At 42.5% G+C, this 21,306-nt stretch overlaps 1 protein-coding gene and 1 long non-coding RNA gene across 5 annotated transcripts in view; one reads left to right on the top strand and one right to left on the bottom strand.

Annotated features, from left to right (window-relative positions):
• Positions 1-2,700: 2,700 nt before the first annotated feature.
• LOC106837250 (uncharacterized) lies at positions 2,701-8,896 on the bottom strand. Of its 3 annotated transcripts, none has more exons than XR_006512300.2 (6): positions 8,602-8,896; positions 4,983-5,088; positions 4,649-4,888; positions 4,330-4,437; positions 3,658-3,760; positions 2,701-3,140 (listed from the first exon to the last, which is right to left on the bottom strand). It is a non-coding gene; the product is annotated as an uncharacterized lncRNA (long non-coding RNA). The 3 variants fall into 3 exon arrangements; XR_006512294.2 differs by having other exon boundaries at positions 4,319-4,437; positions 8,602-8,854; XR_011502648.1 differs by having other exon boundaries at positions 4,319-4,437; positions 4,983-5,085; positions 8,602-8,765.
• A 15-nt stretch (positions 8,897-8,911) lies between these two features.
• The window catches only part of LTA4H (leukotriene A4 hydrolase), a 32,761-nt gene continuing 20,366 nt past the window's right edge, over positions 8,912-21,306 (top strand). The window contains exons 1-4 of one of the 2 annotated variants that reach the window (XM_014850707.3): positions 8,912-9,277; positions 15,006-15,136; positions 16,620-16,740; positions 19,548-19,616. In XM_014850707.3, coding sequence (XP_014706193.1) covers positions 9,119-9,277; positions 15,006-15,136; positions 16,620-16,740; positions 19,548-19,616 — 480 coding nt within the window. In that variant the 5' untranslated portion in view covers positions 8,912-9,118. The remainder of the gene's footprint in view (positions 9,278-15,005; positions 15,137-16,619; positions 16,741-19,547; positions 19,617-21,306) is intronic. The other variant, XM_014850706.3, reaches the window with a different exon arrangement.

Raw genomic sequence — 21,306 nt, 5'->3', positions numbered from 1 at the left:
CCTGCCATCTTAACTCCTTTGGGAACAGAGAGAGAGGTTGGAAGAAACAAATGCAAACCAACTGAAAGGACAAGAACTACATATAGCTGATTGTCCTTATTGCAGTGATTATGTTTTACAGACCTGCCACAAACTAGTCAGTCGCGAACCAGTGCTCCCAGCAGAATACAGTAGGGTCCTGAGAACCTCTGGTCACAATACTTTCAGCAACCAATCAATACCTAACCTTGTTTTCTGTGTGTTTCTGTCTAAAGACGCCTTATTTAATACATGGTTGATTCATTAACATCGAACTCTCAGTCAACAGCCCTCTGACTGGTGCCTGAATGACATTTCTCTAACGCACGTGCATTCCCCACGAGGCGCATCACAGCCTTCTTGAGCTTGGGGACACCAGACAGCACTTCAGGATTTTCTAGGAGGACATTTTAAACAGAGAAATCATAAACTAAAAGCACAAATATGTGAAAAATGCAACACGAAACAGACCGCAAACAGGGCACTTGTTACAGTTAAGGAGAAGAAACAAGAAGGTTGCCCAGGTGGCAACAGGAACCTTGAGCAACTCAAACTTTTCGCAGCTCTGCGCGTGTCCACAAATGACCACGAAAGGACTGCGAGTGTTGATTTTGGGGTAACAGATAAATTTTAGCAAGTAGACAAATTCATAAATATGAAATCTGTGAATAATGAGGGTTGACCATGGATATATGTGAGTGTGCATAAAGTTCCCATTCAGAAAAATTAAGGACCAAAAGAGAAAAGGAAATACATTGGGAAAAATTTTATGGAGAATAGGGGCAATGGACGGAGGTGAGAGACGTGGGGAGGGAGGGCCTTCCAGCCTCGTGCCCTGGATGAGGAGAGGTGAGCACAGTGAGGTGTGTGTTTCTGTGAGAAAGGAGGTGGAGTCTAGCTGGAGAAGGGGCTACACGGGAGCCAAGCGGGAGCAGCTTGGAAGGGAGGTGGAAGCCAGGTGGAAGGTAGGCGGACGTGTGTGATTCATCTTGAGAAATCCTGAGCCACATCTGCGGGAGAAGGTGAAGAGTAAGTCAGCTGTGTGAGTCTGACCTCAGTATGCTCAACTCCAAATACTAGGTAAGAGAGGCCTTTTAGAAGAGATGACAAAATAGCAGTTAGTTCTTCAAACACCAATTTGTAGAAGAGAAGAATGTTTAGGAGGAAAGACTTTTAGGGTGGTCTTCACTGAAAACATATTTCACAAGCAAGTAGCAATAACCTGTTCTGTTGGCAAAACAAGAGAAACTGGGCTCAAAGCCAGGATGAGACAGAAATGTTGCTTTTGAAGATGAAACCCTGTAGACATTTGTCAAAGCCCACTCATGCTTCAGACCATCAGAACAAAAGGTATAAGTACCTGTTTTGATGAAATATCACTGGCTACTTCGTAGGAAAAATATAAGTAGAGCTGGAATCTCTGAGTCAGAAAAAAACCCAGTACAGCTGAGTCTTGCAAGCAAGCACACTCACAAAAGGAGCAGAAGTGACTGTGGGGAAAATAAAGCATGGTCTAGACCAGCTGTCATGAAGAATTTTTTTCTTGTAACTTGAAAACAGCTTGCCTCCCTGCTTGATCCACCTTTCCGTGACTCGAGCTCGGGGGCTGTTGGGCTTGTGTCCATGACTCCAGAACCGGGGTTGCGGCACTGAATGGGTGCGGGTTTGGTGCAGTGGTCCCAAAGGGAGGGGACCTGGCATGGGTTAAGGGGTCCAAACTTCAAAGCAGCACATCAAAACTTGGCTACCGGGGCCGGTCCCGTGGCTGAGTGGTTAAGTTCGTGCGCTCCGCTTTGGCAGCCCAGGGTTTTGCTGGTTCGGATCCTGGGTGCGGATATGGCACCGCTCATCGGGCCATGCTGAGGCGGCGTCCCACATGCCACAACTAGAAGGAGCCACAACTAAAATATACAACGATGTACTGGGGGGATTTGGGGATAAAAAGCAGGAAGAAAAAAAAAAGATTGGCAACGGTTGTTAGCTCAGGTGCCAATCTTTAAAAAAACAAAAATCAAACAAACTTGGCTATAATTGTTTGCCAAAAGACATGTTCTGGGATGCCCACAGCAGCACGATTCATAATCACCCAGAACTAAAGGTCCATCCACAGGAGAAGGGATACATAAATCATCCTCCTCCCACACATGTTATACTAGTCAGCAATGAGAAGGCACAACCTGGAACAACACATGACAGTGTGGAGGAATCTCACACACACAATGAGCCAAAGAAGCTAGGCGTGAGAGTACCTGCTGTATGTCTGCATTTATACACAGGAAACATAGATAGCAAAACATATAGTAGACATATAGTATGTTACTGGAAGTCAGGCAGTGGTCACCCCTGGGGAGCGAGATTATAGACACTGGAAGGGAATGCGAGGGGGGCGTCTACTGGGGTGGGGAAATGTTCTGTATCTAACCTGGGTGCTGACCGCACTGGCGAGTTCAATTTATAAAGTTCAGAGAGCTATACACTTCTGATATGTGCACTTTTACGAATGGAAAGTACGCTTCAAGGAGAATGTTTTTAAAGTGTTTGCCATTCCCAAGAGGGTGGTAAGGGCATCCTCTGTTACAAGGAAACCCATTGCCTCATGACATCAGAGGGCACGGAGCAACTCAGAAGGCGGCTTTCTCTCTGCCCCAAAGTCAATACAGAATAAAGCACCGAATAAGAGATGCCTGGAACCTCACGTGAAGTCTCATTTATTCATTTACACATTGGTCATTCAGACAACGTGCGCAGGGAGGGAAAACAGACCATCTGGGACTAAACGGCGCTCCATCTAGGAGGGGAGACTGACAGTGATGCACAGTGTGGCAGGTGCTGTGTCGGGATGACATTAGGGGATTAAGGGAGTACTGACTGGAGGGTCCAGGGCCGTGGACTCCAAGGGAAGTAGTCCTGACATGTTTGATTAACTCTTGAACTGAGTTTCCTCCAACCCCAGAAGCATCCTCTGAGCCTCAAGGCAGTGGTTTAATTTCCTGCGCACACCATCACTCGAGGCATCTTGTTAAGATGCGGATTCTGATGCAGCAGGCCCAGCGGGGCCTGACATCTGCATTTCTGATGAGGCTTTTAGGAGACACTCGAGCTGCTAGTCCTGGAACCACACTCTGTGGGGAAAGAGAGGAGGTGATGTGACCAGCAGTGATTGTCAGGCTCCAGTCCAGGACAGTTGGACAATCTATCTTGTTCAGGCCAGTCCCTCCCGAGGGCACAAGGGCACCAGAAGAGAAACAAAAGGCAGACCAGTGTGGGAAGAGATAGGGTGCCTGGCGAGGCTCTCCAGACCCTGCGTGCTGTCAGGCAGCCAGCCAAGGGCAGAAGGGAGAGAGAAAGGGAGTGGAGGGGGCGAGGGGCCGTCACTCACGCTACTTTACAAAAGTGGGAAAAAACTCTGTCTCACGCTGCTTTCACTGCTACCCGCCCCCCCTCCCCCCTCCCCCCTCCCCAGCTGTCCAACCTTTCCTTGACACGAAGAACAGACTGGAGGTGTGAATATAAATGTTAAATTCTTGAACAAGGCAAAACAGATTTAACAGGAAAATGGAGAAATGGGTCAGGGCTGCCTCAACCAATTGGTGAGCTAAACATGAAAAAAGGTGGCTGAAATCATATCTATTTGCTCACCCGTTGGAAACAGGACGTGAAGGGTGTCACATACACCTCATTCTGTTAAGGAAAGATATTCTTCTAGACTCCAGCCCAGACTGGAGGAAGGGGAGGCAGCGTCCTGAGAGGGAAGAAGAGAGCCTGTCAAGGAGCAGTGGAGGGGTGGGGGGGGAGGGTTGTGGGGGGGAGGACCTCCAGCTTAAGGAAGAGCAAGAGAAAGCAGACAAGCTGTGCTCTCCTGGACAAGCCAAGTTGAGCAGGGCTGAAGCAAGGCTGTGGACGGGACAGGCGGGACCAGCCCGGCAGCTCCAGAGAGTGTGAAGTCTGGAGTCACGAAGGCTGTTTTTTTCTTTGTCTGCAGATTCTAGTTCTGGTGACCTTCATTTCTTTTAAACATCAGTAAATAACTTCTTTTGAATTGGTAATATATTCACATACCTCAAAATTCAAAAGGCTTAACAGGTGGTTCTGTTAAAATATCTACTTCTCACCTCTGTTTCTTAGCCACTCTACTTCTCCTACTCACTATACCATGAGTTTCTTGTGGGTATCTCCAGAAATATTTTACATAGATAGGAGCCAATTTTATATATAGTCTCCTCTTCCCTTTTACATAAAAAGAGAAAGACAACCATAATCAGATTCTATCAGACTCTGACCACATTGCCCCTTATCTCACCAGATATGTACCCTGATTCTAATCCCTCTGGACCAACATCGACTCCACCTCTTCAGTCTCTCATCCCCTTGGTGTCCTCTCTTTGCCCAGCTCGCAAAATCACCCCCAGGCAGCCACACCTACCAAAAAAGGTAGAGAATATCTATCAGAGATACTGATGACACCTTGAAGGATTTTAAGCAGGGTAGTGAGACGGTTAAATTAGAAAGAATACTTCAGCAGAAAACACAAGATAGAAGAAAGATTTATCTATAAACAACGTTTTTTTCAGACTTACAGAATAGTCCACAATAAAATGGTGGCAAATTGATAGACAAAGGTCTTAAGTACCTGGGGCAAAACTGATAAACCCATCCAACTGAGACTAGGTCTCTTAGTAAAGACTGAGTTCCCTGTGAATGACAGAAAACCAAAACTGGAAGTAGGCACAGTCCATAGGAGAGTTCCATGATGACCAGAGGCCTGCCTACTTCCAGCTCATAGCTCCTTCTATGTTGCTGCTCCACCATCCTCAGCACATGGTTCCAACCTCATGATACAATATGGCAGTTAGAGCTCCAGCCATCAAATCTGCATTCCAGATAAGAGAACAGAGAGAGTTTTTTTTTTTAAAAGTCTCTGTTAAGGACACTTCCTAGAAGTCATAATTGGTAATTCCACTTACCTTCCATTGGCCAGAACTTAGTTACATGGTCATAACTGCAAAAAAGGCTGGGAAATATAGTCTTCTGGGAGGCCAAGTGTCCAGGTAAATATCGAGGGTTTTACTACTAAGGATGAAGAGAAATACAGATATTGGGAAACAACTAATGGTCTCTACCATACCAGGAAAGAAGAAAGGCAGATTATTAAGAAGTGTGCGAGGCATTGGATTAACTTGTAGGATTCTGAACCCCCAGAATTCTTCTTTCCCAAACACATCTCTGCTTCTGGCCTCATGCCTTGATTCCTGCTACTATGTTTACCTGGAAAGCTGCCCTCCTCACATTCCCCATCCTCAATCCTTCTGCCGCTACCATTTTTACTACTAAAATGCTGCCCATCCTTCAAGCCCCGTCTCAAATGCTGTATCACCCATGATGTTATTCCTGAGCTTCCCGAAAATGACAGAACTTGTCCCCCTAGAATTTCATTTATAGTTCTCCTTGCGCCTTCATCTTAAGACCATGCCCTCTTAGGTCATTGGCATAGCTGGCACTAGAGTGTAAATTACCCAACAGGGAGGGCAGCGCCTTCCCTGACTCTGTTCTTGGTAGCACAGTGTAGTAGAGTGCACTTAATAAATATCTGCAAATTGCATTGACTATTTAAAGAAAGGCCTGTGTGAAGTAAGAGGGGAAAACAATGAGAAGTCTTTATGCCCTTTTAAGGAAAGCGTTAATGCACCAATTGCAATTTCCTGAATTTCAAAAATATAGATCATTGCTAATGTTGCCAACTCTCTTTAGCGGCCTGTTTTGGTGTGATCTGCTTCTCATTTCCCATGTCTTGGTTGCCTCTCATTTCACAGGCGTTCCTAAAAACTCTTGCTAACAAAACAAGAAAAAATAAGTATTAAAATTATCAAAATAGACCAAATAAAAGACAACCGAAATAATACGACTAGCTGAAATGTAACAAATGATCACTTTAGGCCAACCCCAGTGCTAAGCTCTTCACAGACATTATCTCACTTCATCCTTCCAACAGCCCATGGGGCAGAGGTGTCTCCAGGATCCTGAGGGGACCGACGCCTAGAAGGATTAAGGAACTTTTCCGGGTGAGCAGAGGAGCTGGAATACTTGCTGTTCATAGGGCTCTGTAAACATATATACTATTTCTTTTCATAAAACTTGATATAAATCATCTTTTTCATCCTTGCTAAAGTCTCCTTTTGTATATACACCTTGATAATATCCTTATTTTATAGAAGCGATGGAAAATTTCATTTTCTAAACTATTCTGAATCCACCAATGTATACAAGTTACACACCTATAGTTTGTGAATTGCTAATTTTATACACTCTCTATTTAGGGGGGTCAGTGGTATCTTAGAAAACAATTCCAACTGTATATCTATTTTTTGATTAATCTATGAATCAATCTGAGGAATTCATTTGTGGTTGTCTGCGGATATCTGTTCTCGAATGCAGTAGCATAAACTCTGTGGGTTCCTGGTAATCAATAATGGAAGATGATGATATTGACATTCTTTTAAAATAAACAAACTATCCTTTCTCCATAAAGAAGATAATTTGACTGTGTATTCTTTGAATAAGTCAATTCTATTCCATCATATTTGTCATCCTAGATTTGGTAACACCCAGAACACATTTTAGACCTCAAAAAAATGTTTGCAGCTGTCAACCCTGTCATGGATTCTTAGGCCCTGTAGAATTAGGATTTATGTACGTGTAAAGTATTGGAGTTCATATTCTGGGATGTTTTCGTTTTGTTTTGTTTTGCTTTTGGCTTGCAGGGGCCAACCCAAGGACACCCAAATATAAAGCATCTTCCTCTGCAGCTGGAGCCATATTTAATTCTTAGATTGCTCTGATACACAATGGAGCTGGCCAGCACGCTCCAACGCTCAGCTCATCAGATATCCCCCACACTTCTTGAATCTTCAATTCTCTCTTCTCTAGAAATCCTTTCACTTCTATATCTAAACATGTTTAAGTTTCTCTCGTCCTGAAAACATAAAAACACTTTCTTAATGCCGCATTCCTCTGTATTCCCTTTTCATCTTCCCTTCTCACTTTGGCCAAGCATCTCGACAGATCAGCCTATGTTCTATTTCCCCTCTTCTCTTTTATTGCTCAACCCACTGCTTTCTGGCATCCACCTTCAACTAAACCTCAAAGGTCAACAAAAACACCACCCTCCCTACCGCTAACCTATCGCCAAATGCAAAGAAGACTTTTTGCTCTTTATTTTAACAGCCTTCCAGGCTGCATTTGACATTGCGGGTTGGCTCTTTCTAGTTTATTTCACGAGTTCCTCTTATTCTACCTTCTCCCCTTTTTAAAAATTTCAGTTTTATTGAGGTATAACCGACAAATAAAATTGTAAGGTATTTAAAGTGTACATCGTGGTGATTTGATATATGCATATATCATGAAATGAGTCCCCCCATCCTCCAGGCCTTTTTTATTAACTTTGAATGTTCTCCCAGCTTCCAACCTGTTTTCACTGCTCTTCTCTTTACACACTCTCCTTGGGCTGAGCTTACCCACTATCATAGTTTCACCCACCACATTATGTGATGTTCTCATACCTTCCTGAAACTTCCCCAGAGCTATGGATTTAAATATCCAGGTGACTCAGTGACATCTTCACTTTGATTCCCATACATTCTCAAACTCCATATATCCAAAATTAAACTTAGATCTTCTCCACCTAAATCTGTCCTCTTCCTATAGTCTCTATCTTTGGTTAATGATTACCCAGCCACTGAAGCCAAAAATCTGAGAATCATTTTAGGCTCCTTCTTAATCTGTGAATCCACTTGTCTCTTAAGTATTCCTTCCATTCCTTCCTTCCTCTCTATCCTTACTCATTACTTGCCCATGTCGGGCCCCCAGCATCCTCTTCCTGGACTACTTTAATAATTTCCCAACTCTCCTGCCTCTGGTTTTAACACCTCATATCCATTCTCTGAATACCACCACTGTTCTCCTGATAACATGAATCTGACCATGTCACTCCCCTGCTTAAAATTCTTTAATGGGTCCCCCACTCATGCACTCAAGATTAAAAACCCAGTCCTGTCCTGTCCTCTTCCAATTTTTCCTGTTTCAACTCTGAAGTCCCATCCGAAAGGCAAGTCACCCTTCCATCCTTCCTTACCTTCTCCTGGATGGGCCCCAGAGCTGACCTAGATGTCTCAGCCTGGCATTCCAATCTTGCAGCCAGAGCATACTCATATCATAGAATCCTCTCATTACAACACATCAAACTAATCTTCCTAAAATGGGAATGTTGGCATATTTCGTTTTAGATCTCCAGGGCCTGGAAATGTACATAATTAGCACTTAAGACACACTTGTTGAACTGACAGACCTGAGCTTGCTTGTACTGGGTTGCCCACATGGCAAGTCAGCAACAAAAAAAACCTCTGAAAATGTCAGTCTTATAGTTAACTTGACGTTGACTACTTCTTTCCCATTAGCTTTTAAAACGTTTGTAAGAGGATTTCCATTTTCAAGCGTATTAAAAGGAAGAAAAAAAAGAAAAAGCTGTTTTGTGCCTCCCCGTCGGGGAATCGAACCCCGGTCTCCCGCGTGACAGGCGGGGATACTCACCACTATACTAACGAGGAACTGCACAAGCGCTGAGCTTCTGACAAGCCTCTTATCCCTTTTTTAGGCCGTCCCGGCCTTATCCGTAATCACCAATAAGTCTAACACTCTTCTATCACCGTTGCAGTTTCCACCGAAGTTCAACGGAACTGAAATGGAAGCGTTCCGTCGCTGTACTTCCAACCATTTCCGTTGGCCCACCTTTCCTCTAACTGCCCCAACTCCCCTCCTCTTCCTCTCCTCCCTTTTCGGGAGCAATCTCGGTTCTCCTCAGCGCCCCCTCGCCACACACACTCCCAGGGAACAAAGCGCACACCTTGCCGCGCTGCACCACGGAACTTGTAGTTCCTTTCAAGCCGTACCGTATTCTTCTCTCACTGTAAGAAACTTCCTTTCCCAGTGGGCGCCGCGAATCCCTCCGCTTCTTTACCTCCCTCCCTTCTCCTCTCGTTCTCAGTCGAGTAGTCTGGCAGCAGCGTGGTGGGGTTCGGATCGGTGTGTGGCACAACTCCCTAGAGTCATGCCCGAGGTGGTGGATACGTGCTCCTTGGCCTCTCCGGCTTCCGTCTGCCAGACCAAGCACCTGCACCTGCGCTGCAGCGTCGACTTTACCCGCCGGGTGCTGACCGGGACCGCGGCGCTCACGGTCCAGTCTCAGGAGGACAATCTGCGCAGCCTGGTACGGTGGGACGCGCGCCACTGCCCGCCTCTCCCCGGCCACCCGCCTCTAGTCCCTCACCCTGCTCCGGCCGCTTCCCAGCCCCGCGCCCCTGTCTGCTACAGCATCCCTCGGTGCTCCTCCGCAGTCCGCAACCCTTATTCTGCACCTCCTCGCCAGCCCCCACTCATTCCTCAGCGTCCCCTTCTTCAGCGCCCCCCTCACCCCATATCGCCCCCTCCCAACCCCATTTACGTCTCTGCATCCCTCCCTCACCCGCTATGTATATGAACTTAAGTGTCTCCTCCACCTCTTCCCCCAAAGCCCCCTCCTCAGTCCCTGGGCACGTCCAGCGCCCCATCCACGCCCCACTCCTCACCCAGCGCTCAGGTTTCATTTTAGCAGGAATCTCCCCTGCCCCCATTATCCTAGTTCCCAGCGCTTAATCCCCGCTGTGGCCTCCCCGTTTCCTCGGCCTACAGCCCAGAACTCCCTCCTCAGGCCTCAGATTTCTTCCAGTCCCCAGCGCACCTTACTCACTCCACAGTCTCATCTAAGTCCCAGACCCTATAACCTGCCGATCCCTGGTCCCACTCTTCCCTCCCTGGCACCTTTATTTCAACCCGCAGGTCTGAAGGATACGACCGATTGTCGTCTTCCCTCAATCTGCCTGCCAGTCATTCTCAACCCCCTTAGGAGTCCCAGCCCAAGAACCCCTCTCTCCCCCATTCTTTCATACTTCCTGTCTCTACTAACTTTAGGTGCATCTATTGCTCCAGGATCATGGTCTTTCTTACTTTTGATTCTTGTCACCCTTCTCTTCTAATAATTTAAGGACAAGTGGGCCGTTCAAGCTTTCTAAGGATGTCTCAATAGGATGTATTAGTAGTTGGTTTCAAGGAGCAAGTAATTATTGCACTTCTTAGAAAATATGTGCAAGCCCTTAGAAAATTCTGCAAGCCCTCTAGCCAATTGAATGATGAAAAACTTGTTTAGATTTATGGAATGTTATTAAATTATTTTATCTCAACAACATAACCTGTTTTCAGTGTTCTTCCTCAGATTGTTTCATAGTATTTGGATTGTACTTTTCACCTGAAGAATTTCCTAGATGAGCATTTTAGAAATAAGAGGCACAGGAAAAGACCAGCCACAGTGTATTTTGCATAGAGTAGCGTGGTAATATCTGCTATAGCTCAGCATGAAGCCACCAGATCATGTAGGTTGTAGGCTTTGATGGAGGGAAATCAGTAGAGTTAATTGGTGGGGCGTAATAATAAGTTTAGATAAGAATTGGTGATTTTCACTACTCTTTTTTCTGCTTGTGTAACAGGCCTGCATTTTGAGTTCATTAATATGAACTCATATAGCAAGCACGTAGCTTTCTTCCCTTTTGTCCTTTTACATTTTACTAGACTAATTCTGATTTGAACAATAGATGATTGCTCTATGTATTGATATGTAGTCATCAAAAGTATATAGGGAAGAAAATTAATAAAAGTATTATAAGCACAAAGGTAACTGCTTCCCTGTAGGTTGTACTTCTTGGAGTACCGTGCTGTCTTTTATTGCAGACAGCTTTGCCCAGGCAGGGTTGGCTGAACTCAAGTCCTATTTCAAGGCAGTCTCTCCTTTTATTAAAAGAAAGTGAATTTTGATAGCTCGTCACTGCTTAATATGACCCTGCACTCTCACCTGTTTTGTAAAAATGAAAGCTTTACCTTTGTTCCATGAGTAAGTAAGAGTTAGGTTGCTTAAATTTTCAAAACTATGTCCCTTCAATGTCCCAGTCTAAAAACCTGCGCATTGTTTTTGCATTCCCCAAATCTCAAGAGAAGTAAGATTTTTAAATTATGATTTCTGGTTGGCATGTTTGTTTAGTAAATTAGAGCCTGGAATTATAATAATCTTAGATTTTACACAAGGAAGGCTAGTTGTAGTACAGTGACATTTGTTTATAATTGCTTATTTATAAACAATAACCTGAGGCCAAGAGGTTGGTTTTATTTATTCGACATTAGCTTGTTTCTTTCCTTTAGTAGATTATGGACTCTTGAAGGTAGGGAATATGTTTCATGACTGTTTGTATCCCAGGTTCTTAGTATAGCACCTGGCATGTAGAGGACACTCAAAAGTTTGATGAATTAATGGGGGAATTCAACTAGAAAGCAGTGCCTAATCTTAAGTGGGCTGTGGTGATAATGGCGTTAATTGCATCTTGAAGGTGGGCTGGCGTCATACCTTGCCACCGCAGTAGAGAGGACCCAGTGCCAGTGCTGGGTGAGGACACCATGCGTCCTTTACCTTCTCCATTCTTGGAGTCCATGATGCTGGGGAATGTTGAAGGAGCTCTAACAGCACTAATTCCCAGCTTTTCTAAAACTCCTCTAGAAATTTTGGGTTATTTGCACTGAAGGTTAGTACTCTTCCGTGATAAGTTTCAAGCATTTGTTTCTTTTATTGAAATGTTCAGTTTTTCAGGTGTTCTTTCAGTTCGTGTCTCAAAGAGGTTTTCATGTCTTGGCCAAGATAGTATACTAGTAATTGGCAGAAGCCAGGAACTGAACGCAGATCTTTCTGACTGCAAACTCTCCAGTCTTCACAAAGTAAATGCCTGACCTGGGAATCTAATCAAGGTGTTGTTTTGGTTTCGGTTTTGTTCTTAATAACCCCATGGTTTTTTCATTACAGTATCCTGCAAATAACAAGGAGAAAATATAGAGACATAATAATGAAGGCTAAAGCTTTTTTATTTAAACCCTGCTTTGTTGCGGAAAGAATCTGAGACTGCTTAAAACAACATAACAGCGTAATAAGATTAAAAATAGTTAAAGAATTTGGAGGAAGAGAGAATAAGGACAGGAAAAACAAAACACATGACATAAAGCCCTAGACACAAAAGAAGAAGTGGGCCATGAGGTTGACATGAAACTTCCCAGCAGCCTGTGCAAAAAGGGAATTGTTATATATTCCATGGCAACTGGCCAGCTGCTTAGAAGTAGAAGCAGCTGTACTTTTGGGGTGTTATTCAAAGAGGACACTGTAAGATAGAGTAAATTATATCCTCACTAACTTCCTACTCTTAGTAGGTCTGTTTCTTATACCTACTTATAGATATCTTGGCCTCATACATAGCTGCTGCTCAATAAAAATTTGTTGAAAAGTACTAATTCTGCCTTGACAACTTATCCAGTTTCCTTTGTTTTTCTTCCCTATTACTATTTTTGATCAATTGTTTAATAACATCTGTTAGTGAAATTTGGACGGGAATTTCTTAAGTGATCTGGGAATTACAGCTGAGGTTAGGACTGGAGATATACAGGGGTGGCTGTGTGTTGCTGTGATGCTCAAAGCTATGCCACTGGTCTTTCAGTTACCAGCAGGGTCACCCCCAGTGGACAGGTTTCAGTGGAACTTCCAGATTAGACAGACTAGAAAGAAGGACCTGGCCACCCACTTTCAAAAAAAGCATTTGTAACAACAACAGATCATTGTAATGTGGTACAGTAAATGCTACAGAAAAAAAAGAGTTGGGCTTACTCACAAAAAAGGCATAACAATAACCTCAGTTTTTTGAACAAATTTGAAAAGTTCAGGCAATACAGAAAATAGAATGTATTCCACTGGGAAGTGACCCAATTAATTCATCCTTATGGTTATAAGAGTAGTTATATACATAGATATTCACATCAAAGTTTTAAAACAAATCAGATATTCAGAAATAGGTACTAGAATATGAAGGGACAAAGGAGTAACTGTTATTCTTAATAAGAGATTAACCTAATAAAACCATATATTCTGAATATGCAAGTGCAGGAAGATAAATCAGTTCTACTAATTTAAGAGTAAGGGCAACAGTTGAGCTACCCCCAAAAAGAGAGTAACCTGAAAGAAATAACTGCCCATTCCCATATGAGGGAAACAGATTTGGCTGCTCTTACAAAACAAGGAAAAAAAGTTAAACCAGGGCGGGAATTTCTTCCCAACCAAAAATTATTGACTCTAGAGAGGTGGGAATCAAATTAATGATTGCTCCTCTGACTTCCTGAGCTTATGGCCCACACACAGTTAAGTAACATAAAAGAGAGGCAACTGGAAATGGTGTTTCTTGGCCATCTACCTCCCTAAGCTGTTCCAGGCCAGGTGTCAAGGAAAAGATGCCAGAGGCAAGGAGATCAGATAGTAGGCAGTTCTAAAGCAGGCCTGACCTAGGGTGGTGGTGGAAGGAAAGAAAAGAAAGTATGAGGCCAATGTGAGAGAAAACCTTGGCGATTGGCTATGCGGGATTGGGAAGTGGAATCGTTGTGGATTCTTTGAATGTTTCAAACCTTAGGTACCCTGAGGAGATCTATTAACAGAATAGAGAAATCAGGGGAGAGAGCTGATTTACAGGACATGATGGTGGCTTCATTTTCAGAATCTTTGGAAGCCTGCTGAATATGAGGCACTGTTTCCCATGGAAATGTGAAGCAGGCAATTAGAGATATCCAGCTAGAGTCCTCGGGGAGGGGATACAACTGTAGCAATAGACTGGTAGTCATCTGCACAGGGGTACTAGTTGATGATGCGTGCATGAGTGAGAACCAGGAATGAAGAATATGGTAAGAAAATCAAAGGCCCAACCAAGTCTAGAGCATTGGGACATGTCCATATTTAGGAGTTAGGAACGAGGAGGAGGAAAAAGCTTAGATAAGTAGAACCATTTATGTGTAAAGTCAAAGAAGTCACGGAAGGGACTTCAGACAGGTGGCGTGGTCCCTACGGGCTACGTGTGGACAAGGATCAAGGTTCTGGAACAGAAAAGACCTGTTGATCAGGAGGAGCTTTCAGTAGCAGAGGAGCTAGAAGCCAGATTGAAGAGGGGCAAGGAAGGAGAGATTGACGAGGAAGTGGAAATAGCAGCCATAGATTGCCCTGGGAGTTTAAGAAAGGAAAAGGAGTAAGAGTTATCAGAGTGGACAGAAGGATCATTGAAGTTTTAAAAATGATATGGGAGGTTTGTTAGGGTGTTTGGAGACAGTGTTGTGGCATAGGAGGATTGAAGATTCCAGAGCGAGAGATTAGTAGAGAGAGAAAGAAGGATATGGTTTCTAGAGTTCAAAGAGAGGATTACTGGGATGGAAAACACTAAGGCACTGCCAGCCCAAAGCAGTTGTCCTTAGTTGGCCGTGGCAATAAATTTGTTCTCCCAATCCTCTATGGGGTCATTCGGTCAGAGCTGCCACACCAGGTTGGGCTTTTTCTAGATAAATAACGGCAATGTACAGCCTCCTTATTTGCCTAACAAGTGGCAGGGTTTGTTTTAATTTTTGGATATATTAAAGTACATAGGAGTTGGACGGTATGAATTCCAGGAAGAAATATGTGATGAGAGGTGTTGAGGAGTCATGGTGAAAGAAACAAGTTATAGGTCAACTTCTTCATAGCAGAGAAGTTTAAGTTTTAGAAGACAGAAGCAAAGGCATTTTAATTTAGGTTTGATTTTTATTTAAAGCCTAAAATTGGTGTGACTACCCCAGAATTACCTAACAATACATATGCACATTGTAGAACTCAAAAATTTTGGGGAGCTTAGGGTCCCAAGAGATGAGATCGCCACTAACTTTTGACTTCTTTAATTCTTGTAATTTTATTCTCTATAAGCAACTAGTTCTATTCTGTAATTACTGTAGTTAACCTGACTAATATTAGTTTTCTCTGGTGTATAAAACTATTTTCTTATCATTCAAAAATATTAATTTAATTCTAGACTTTGGATACAAAGGACCTTACAATAGAAAAAGTGGTCATCAATGGACAAGAAGTCAAATATGCTCTTGGAGAAAAACAAAGTTACAAAGGATCGCCAATGGAAATCTCTCTTCCAATTGCACTGAGCAAGTATGAATGTTATCCTCTTTCTCTTTTATAGCTAAATAATGGGGAAGATGTATTTTTAATCAATTTAGACATTTTCCCTTTCCTAATTTTAGTTGGGTATATGTAGTCATTGGTACACTACTCCTGCTGATCTGCTGTTCAGATTGAAGCTCATAGTGAAAATTACATCTTCCTAAGATACTGGAGAAATTTATTGTATAAAATAAGAATAAGACTTTTGATAACTGTGACTGCTTTACTCCTCATTTGATTAATATCTAGAGTGATGACGGGAGCCTGCCATCTTAAGGAGGCATTTTAGGGTCCCCGGAGAAGCTTTTATTAGCCGCACATTTTTCGCCTTTTCCCCGGAAGCCAGCTGCTTTGATTAACAGAATAATAACAATGATGAACATAGAACTGTTTCTGTGCACCAATCTTGAGCTAAGTGCTTTAGATGCTTCTTTTATCTAATCCTTATGGTAACCCTAGGTGGTATGATCTGCCTTTTACAGATGAGGAAAGGGAACCTCTGAGAAATAAAGTCATTTATTCGAGAAAGTGGCAGCCAGAATTGTCATATTGGGAGTATATCCCACTCCTTAATGTGTTGGGAAGGGGAAAAAGGGTAGAAAACCATTGGCCTAGACCAAGGATGATCTTCACCCACCTTTCAGTGGCCACTGTTTTCATGCCTTCTCTTGCCATTAACAAAAAGAAACACCCACACATAGCTTGTGAGGTAGATGTCTCTCGCCTCGTTCTACAGATGAAGAAACTATGGCATAGGAAAGGCAAATACTTTGCCTAGGTTCACTGCACCAGTACGTGGTAGAGTCATGATTCTAACACAGGCCTGGCTGCTGGTCTCCGCAGCTCCTGTTAGTTCCTTGTTATCAAACTATCTAGGGTGAAGAACCAGTTTTTGTGGTTGCCAATCTGTGACAGACTGATTCTTTTGTAAAATGCAATAAAAACCAATTCCCAGGAAGAAGAGCTTAAATGCAAGTACACATTTTTTATTACTAGATTCAAAATACAAATGACTCTAAAGGTTTCTACTTACTTACTCTCAATTTCTTGACTTGTCTTGTCTAGTAACAGTTTGCAGACCAGCACTGCTCTATATCGTGCTCTGGCTCCCGCCGCTGTGGTAGTTGAAGTTCAGAAATTATTTCTTCTACTTTCCCACTCTCATAAAAGATGATGTGATATTACAAATGCAAAGTGTGTAACACACAGTGACGTATTCAACTAATTTTAGTTCCTGTTACATCTTCATAAGCAGTTAGCGTGGTAGAGGGAAAGGACCCACAGGCTGGCATTCAGGTGGGAACATCAGAGGCAACTTACCCGCTTAGGACGCAGCCTTTCTAGAGCTTACTGTCAATCAGTAATAAGACCTCATAAAATATTATTTATATTATTCAGTGTATGTATTATGAATTCAAATTTTGGTGAGATTGAGTTATGCTCTACTAATATATTTGTTTGTTCCATGCAGAAATCAAGAAGTTGTTATAGAAATTTCTTTTGAGACGTCTCCAAAATCATCTGCTCTTCAGTGGCTCACTCCTGAACAAACTTCTGGAAAGGAACACCCGTATCTCTTTAGTCAGTGCCAGGTAAAAAGATCCAGAATGATTTATCATACAGAAAATTCCCAGCACATTGCAGTTTCATGAAGCAAAGTACAGTGGTCATATGGATACGTGGGTCTTACCTGAGGTAGTGTTGTAATTTAGTAGATTTTATAAAAATGATAGATATTTTCATTTTTATTTTTCATTATTAACGTATTCATATATTACTTTTAAAAAGAAACTTCCTTTAGGGGCTGGCCCCGTGGCCGAGTGGTTAAGTTCGCGCGCTCCGCTGCAGGTGGCCCAGTGTTTCGTTAGTTCGAATCCTGGGCGCGGACATGGCACTGCTCATCAGACCACGCTGAGGCAGCGTCCCACATGCCACAACTAGAAGAACCCACAACGAAGAATACACAACTATGTACTGGGGGGGCTTTGGGGAGAAAAAGGAAAAAAATAAAATCTTTAAAAAAAAAAAAAGAAACTTCCTTTAATTTGAAATCATGTCTACCTAGATTGGACTCTCTAGGTCAGATTAATATTTTTATCCCCAGCACCTAGCCTAGAACTTGGCGTAGAGTGGGCCTCAATAAATGGTCATAAAATGAAAGGAAAAAATAACTCAAGAGTAATATGTACTGGTTATGAAAAGTGTTACAATAAAGAAGTAGAAAGTGAAAGATTACATTTCCCAGTCCTCTCAGACACCATTGCCCAGAGGTAACCACCATTGAGTTTGGTGGGTAGCCTTTCCAGATTTTTCTTATACATTTATAAATGTATATATTATGTAAATATACTTAAATGTACCTTTAACGTGGTATGATTTAAACTACTTCTGTTTTCTATTTAAAAACTAAGAATAAAGGGCCATATAATTAAGATAGTCTGTCACAAGGATAATAAGTATCAAACTGTCTTCTGAAAGAGGAAAAAAAAACTAATTCTGTTAGTAATCAAATAATTTACAATTAAAGGAACTCACTTCATCAAACATTTACTATATTTCCCAGCAGGACTTTGCATACTTAATCCTCTCAGTATTCCCGTGTGGTATATATTATGTTAGGCTCAAATTTGAATGCAGGTCTAGAACAAAGGAAGCAATATCAGCACATGAAATAGCCACGTTTACTTTCTATTGCCAGTTGAAATGTCTTAATCTAAGAAACCCTTAGTTCAGTAATCTGGAAGAGATACAGTGTTCTAGGCAAGAATGTACATGCTGTGCACTCTCTTAGTGATGCCTGAATTTCAGTCTGTATTTCTTAACGAATGTCCATAAACTAAAGTTTCCAAGAAATGCAAGATTTGTGAATCACAAGAGTGTGAATTTCGAATGTATTAGTGCATTTCTTATCGGCAACAGTTTTGAAACAGAGGAAAGAGATTTCAGTTACATTAAGAAATGATTGCCATTGGGGCTGGCCCCGTGGCCGAGTGGTTAAGTTCGCACGCTCCGCTGCAGGCGGCCCAGTGTTTCGTTGGTTCGAATCCTGGGCGTGGACATGGCACTACTCATCAAACCATGCTGAGGCAGCGTCCCACATGCCACAACTAGATGGACCCACAACGAAGAATATATGTACCGGGGGGCTTTGGGGAGAAAAAGGAAAAAAATAAAATCTTTAAAAAAAAAAAAAGAAATGATTGCCATTGATAGGAAACGCGCAGACATGATTTTGTTTGATGGGTTTGCTCACGGTTGTTCTCTGTGCTTGTTTGCCTGGGGTTGGTCCTATCCAGTGAAATACATGTACAAACCCTTTGACGTTGCTGAGTCACCTAAGTAGAGACCATTAAGGGATTCTAAAGGCATAGTCTTGGAACCTTGTTTTGGGAGGGAGAACCACGTGGTTCTTCTGGTCCTACCTAACCCATCTAGAGGTTATGTGGGATCCCATATCTTTGGAGAATCTGCTAGATCTGAAGTGAAAAGGGCTGGAGTTTGGGGGATTTAAGCTAGTTTGTGGTGGCATGAAGTATGTCTACGATTTGTAACAACTTCAGAGAGAGGCATTAGTATCTGCATTCTTTAAAGCTCAGTAGACTGTCTGAATGAGGCTGGGGTTCCTCTGCTCACCAGCAATGGATGCAGACTTATTTGTAAACAGGCGGGGTATATAAAACCGTAGATGCTCTGGCTGTTCTTTTTGATGGAACCAATGTTTGTGACAGATTGATGCGGAAGCAAAGAAACACTTCACGTATTGCACAACGAATGTGTCTCGATGGTATTGAGAAAGGGCTGTTCTTTCTCCTTGCTTCTCTTCCTAGTTTTGACTTTCAAAGTTTGCTGCAAGATCGAAATGTCAAGACTCTAGCAGCATTTCCCAAGCTACGTCCTAAGAACACTGGCGTCCCATTAGATGTTAATAACTAACCAGATAAAAATGGGTTTCCTGTTAAGATAAGTGTGAGAATTCGAACACCCTCCTTTACTGTCGGTGTTTCGGAGCCTTCAGGACGCTAGTGTTCCTAGTGACTCCCCAAGACAGGGAAGAACCATGCACGGTTCTCAGATTTATTTCACCAAAGAGCCTTTTTTTCTCAGGGTTCCTAACAGCTGCTCACTGGGCTCTATGACTTAGATCAAAGAGCAGGAAACACGATTAACATTGCTTCATGCCTCAACTGAAACATGAGGGTTGACCATACGTTAAAATGGAAAGTCAGGGTTTTTGATTCACAGATCTATTTTTGCTACTTTAAAAGATCTGAAAAAATGTGAGACATATTCTTATTTTTAAAAAGATTGTGTCTGAGAACAATATTGCAATTTTAACTTCTGAATGACTTGATTTATAAGAAAGGGGAATAGCTATTTCTTATCTTTCTTCCCCTCCCAGGCCATTCACTGCAGAGCAGTTCTTCCTTGTCAGGACACTCCTTCTGTGAAATTGACCTACAGTGCAGAGGTAAATATCACAAATTATTAATGAAATTAAATGATCCATATAAGTAAATGTGGTATAAATGATAAGCAGAGATAATAATTGAATTTTTATAGCTAGAAATATTTTCCTACCTGAAATATGTGAAAAAGAGGCTGTGGATCTCATTTCGAATCTGTTTTAAAGGCGGTTTTGAATGTAAGTGTAAAAAACCAAAAGGAAATGGGTACCATTCTGATTTTAAAAGGAATTCAGAATTCTGGACCTAAAAATAAGAATTGGGGGGTGCCAGCCCAGTGGCATAGTGGTTAAAGTTCACGCACTGTGCTTTGGCAGCCTTGGGTTCATGGGTTCAGATCCTGAGCACAGACCTACACACACTGCTCATCAAACCATGCTGTGGTGGTGTCCCACATGCAACGTAGAGGAAGACTGGCACAGATGTTAGCTCAGGGCCAATCTTCCTCACCAAAAAAAAGAATTGGGGAACAATTGTTTTTAACTTTCAAAAATTAACATTTGCAGGGTTAAAGTTTCCATAGATGCACTGTATGGCCATATAAACCTCTATGTAACAGGCACATATTACAGACTTATCTGTATACATTTGCAACTTATGCTTGTCATAGGTACTGCTACCCCTTTCATAAAGGACTGTAATTAACAAATAAGTACTGTCCTAGAGGCCAGATCTACTTAGACTAAGCAAATAGAATTGAGGACCAACCTGGATTTATGGTGCCTTCTTGGTTCCCAGATCATCTCACAACCAAACCACACCTAGTGTAGTGCGATATAGAAATATACTTGGAGGGAAGGAATCCCAGGTTCCGGACTCTTCTCTACCACGTACTAACTGCGTGACCTTGGGCAAGTCTTACGACCTCACCACCTCATTATCTCATCTGTATAACACATTACTGCCTAAATAAGGAGAGAAAGCAGAACCAAATTATTTCCTGAATACTTTTTAGCTCTAGGATCTATGGTTCTGGTAGCACTACTTTTGGAACTCTTGATGCTTTGCCTGCCTCAGTAATAGCTTTGAATGCTGGGCCATGCAAGAAGAACATGAAAGTCTAGCCCTTATTGGACAATATGCTTGCTAGATCATTAATACTCAGAGAATAGCAACACTTTCAGGATCTTGGAGCTAGAGTGCACATTTAAGTGACCAAATGGTTTGCCCCATTAGGATCTTTTCCATACAGATTTCCAGGGAAGATTATTTCCCAGTTCTTGGCAATAAGTTTTGGTTTCTCACAATCATGACCTTTGAAAAGTTTTTCTTTTGGGGCTGGCCCCATGGCCGAGTGGTTAAGTTCGTGCGCTCTCCTGCAGGCGGCCCAGTGTTTTGTCGGTTCGAATCCTGGGTGCGGACATGGCACTACTCATCGAGCCACGCTGAGGTGGCGTCCCACATGCCACAGCTAGAAGGACCCACAGCTAAGAATATACAACTATGTACCGGGGGGCTTTGGGTAGAAAAAGGAAAAAAATAAAATCTTAAAAAAAAAAAAAGTTTTTCTATTTATAACTCCAAGTTTATATTTTAAACATAAAATTGTTCAAAACTCCATTCTGTGTCCTAAAATGAGTATAGCATCCTTTTGAATCTGTGTTGAGGGTGTGGAGAAGAGCAAGAGTGGAGGCCCCCATTGCCAGGCACGGTGCTGGCCTCTTCTATATTGTTTATTCCTTGGAGCAATCCTGT

This window comes from Equus asinus, chromosome 4 (genome assembly GCF_041296235.1).
Source record: "Equus asinus isolate D_3611 breed Donkey chromosome 4, EquAss-T2T_v2, whole genome shotgun sequence".
Lineage (NCBI taxonomy): Eukaryota > Metazoa > Chordata > Mammalia > Perissodactyla > Equidae > Equus > Equus asinus.
This window is presented reverse-complemented; position numbering and strand designations above follow the sequence as displayed.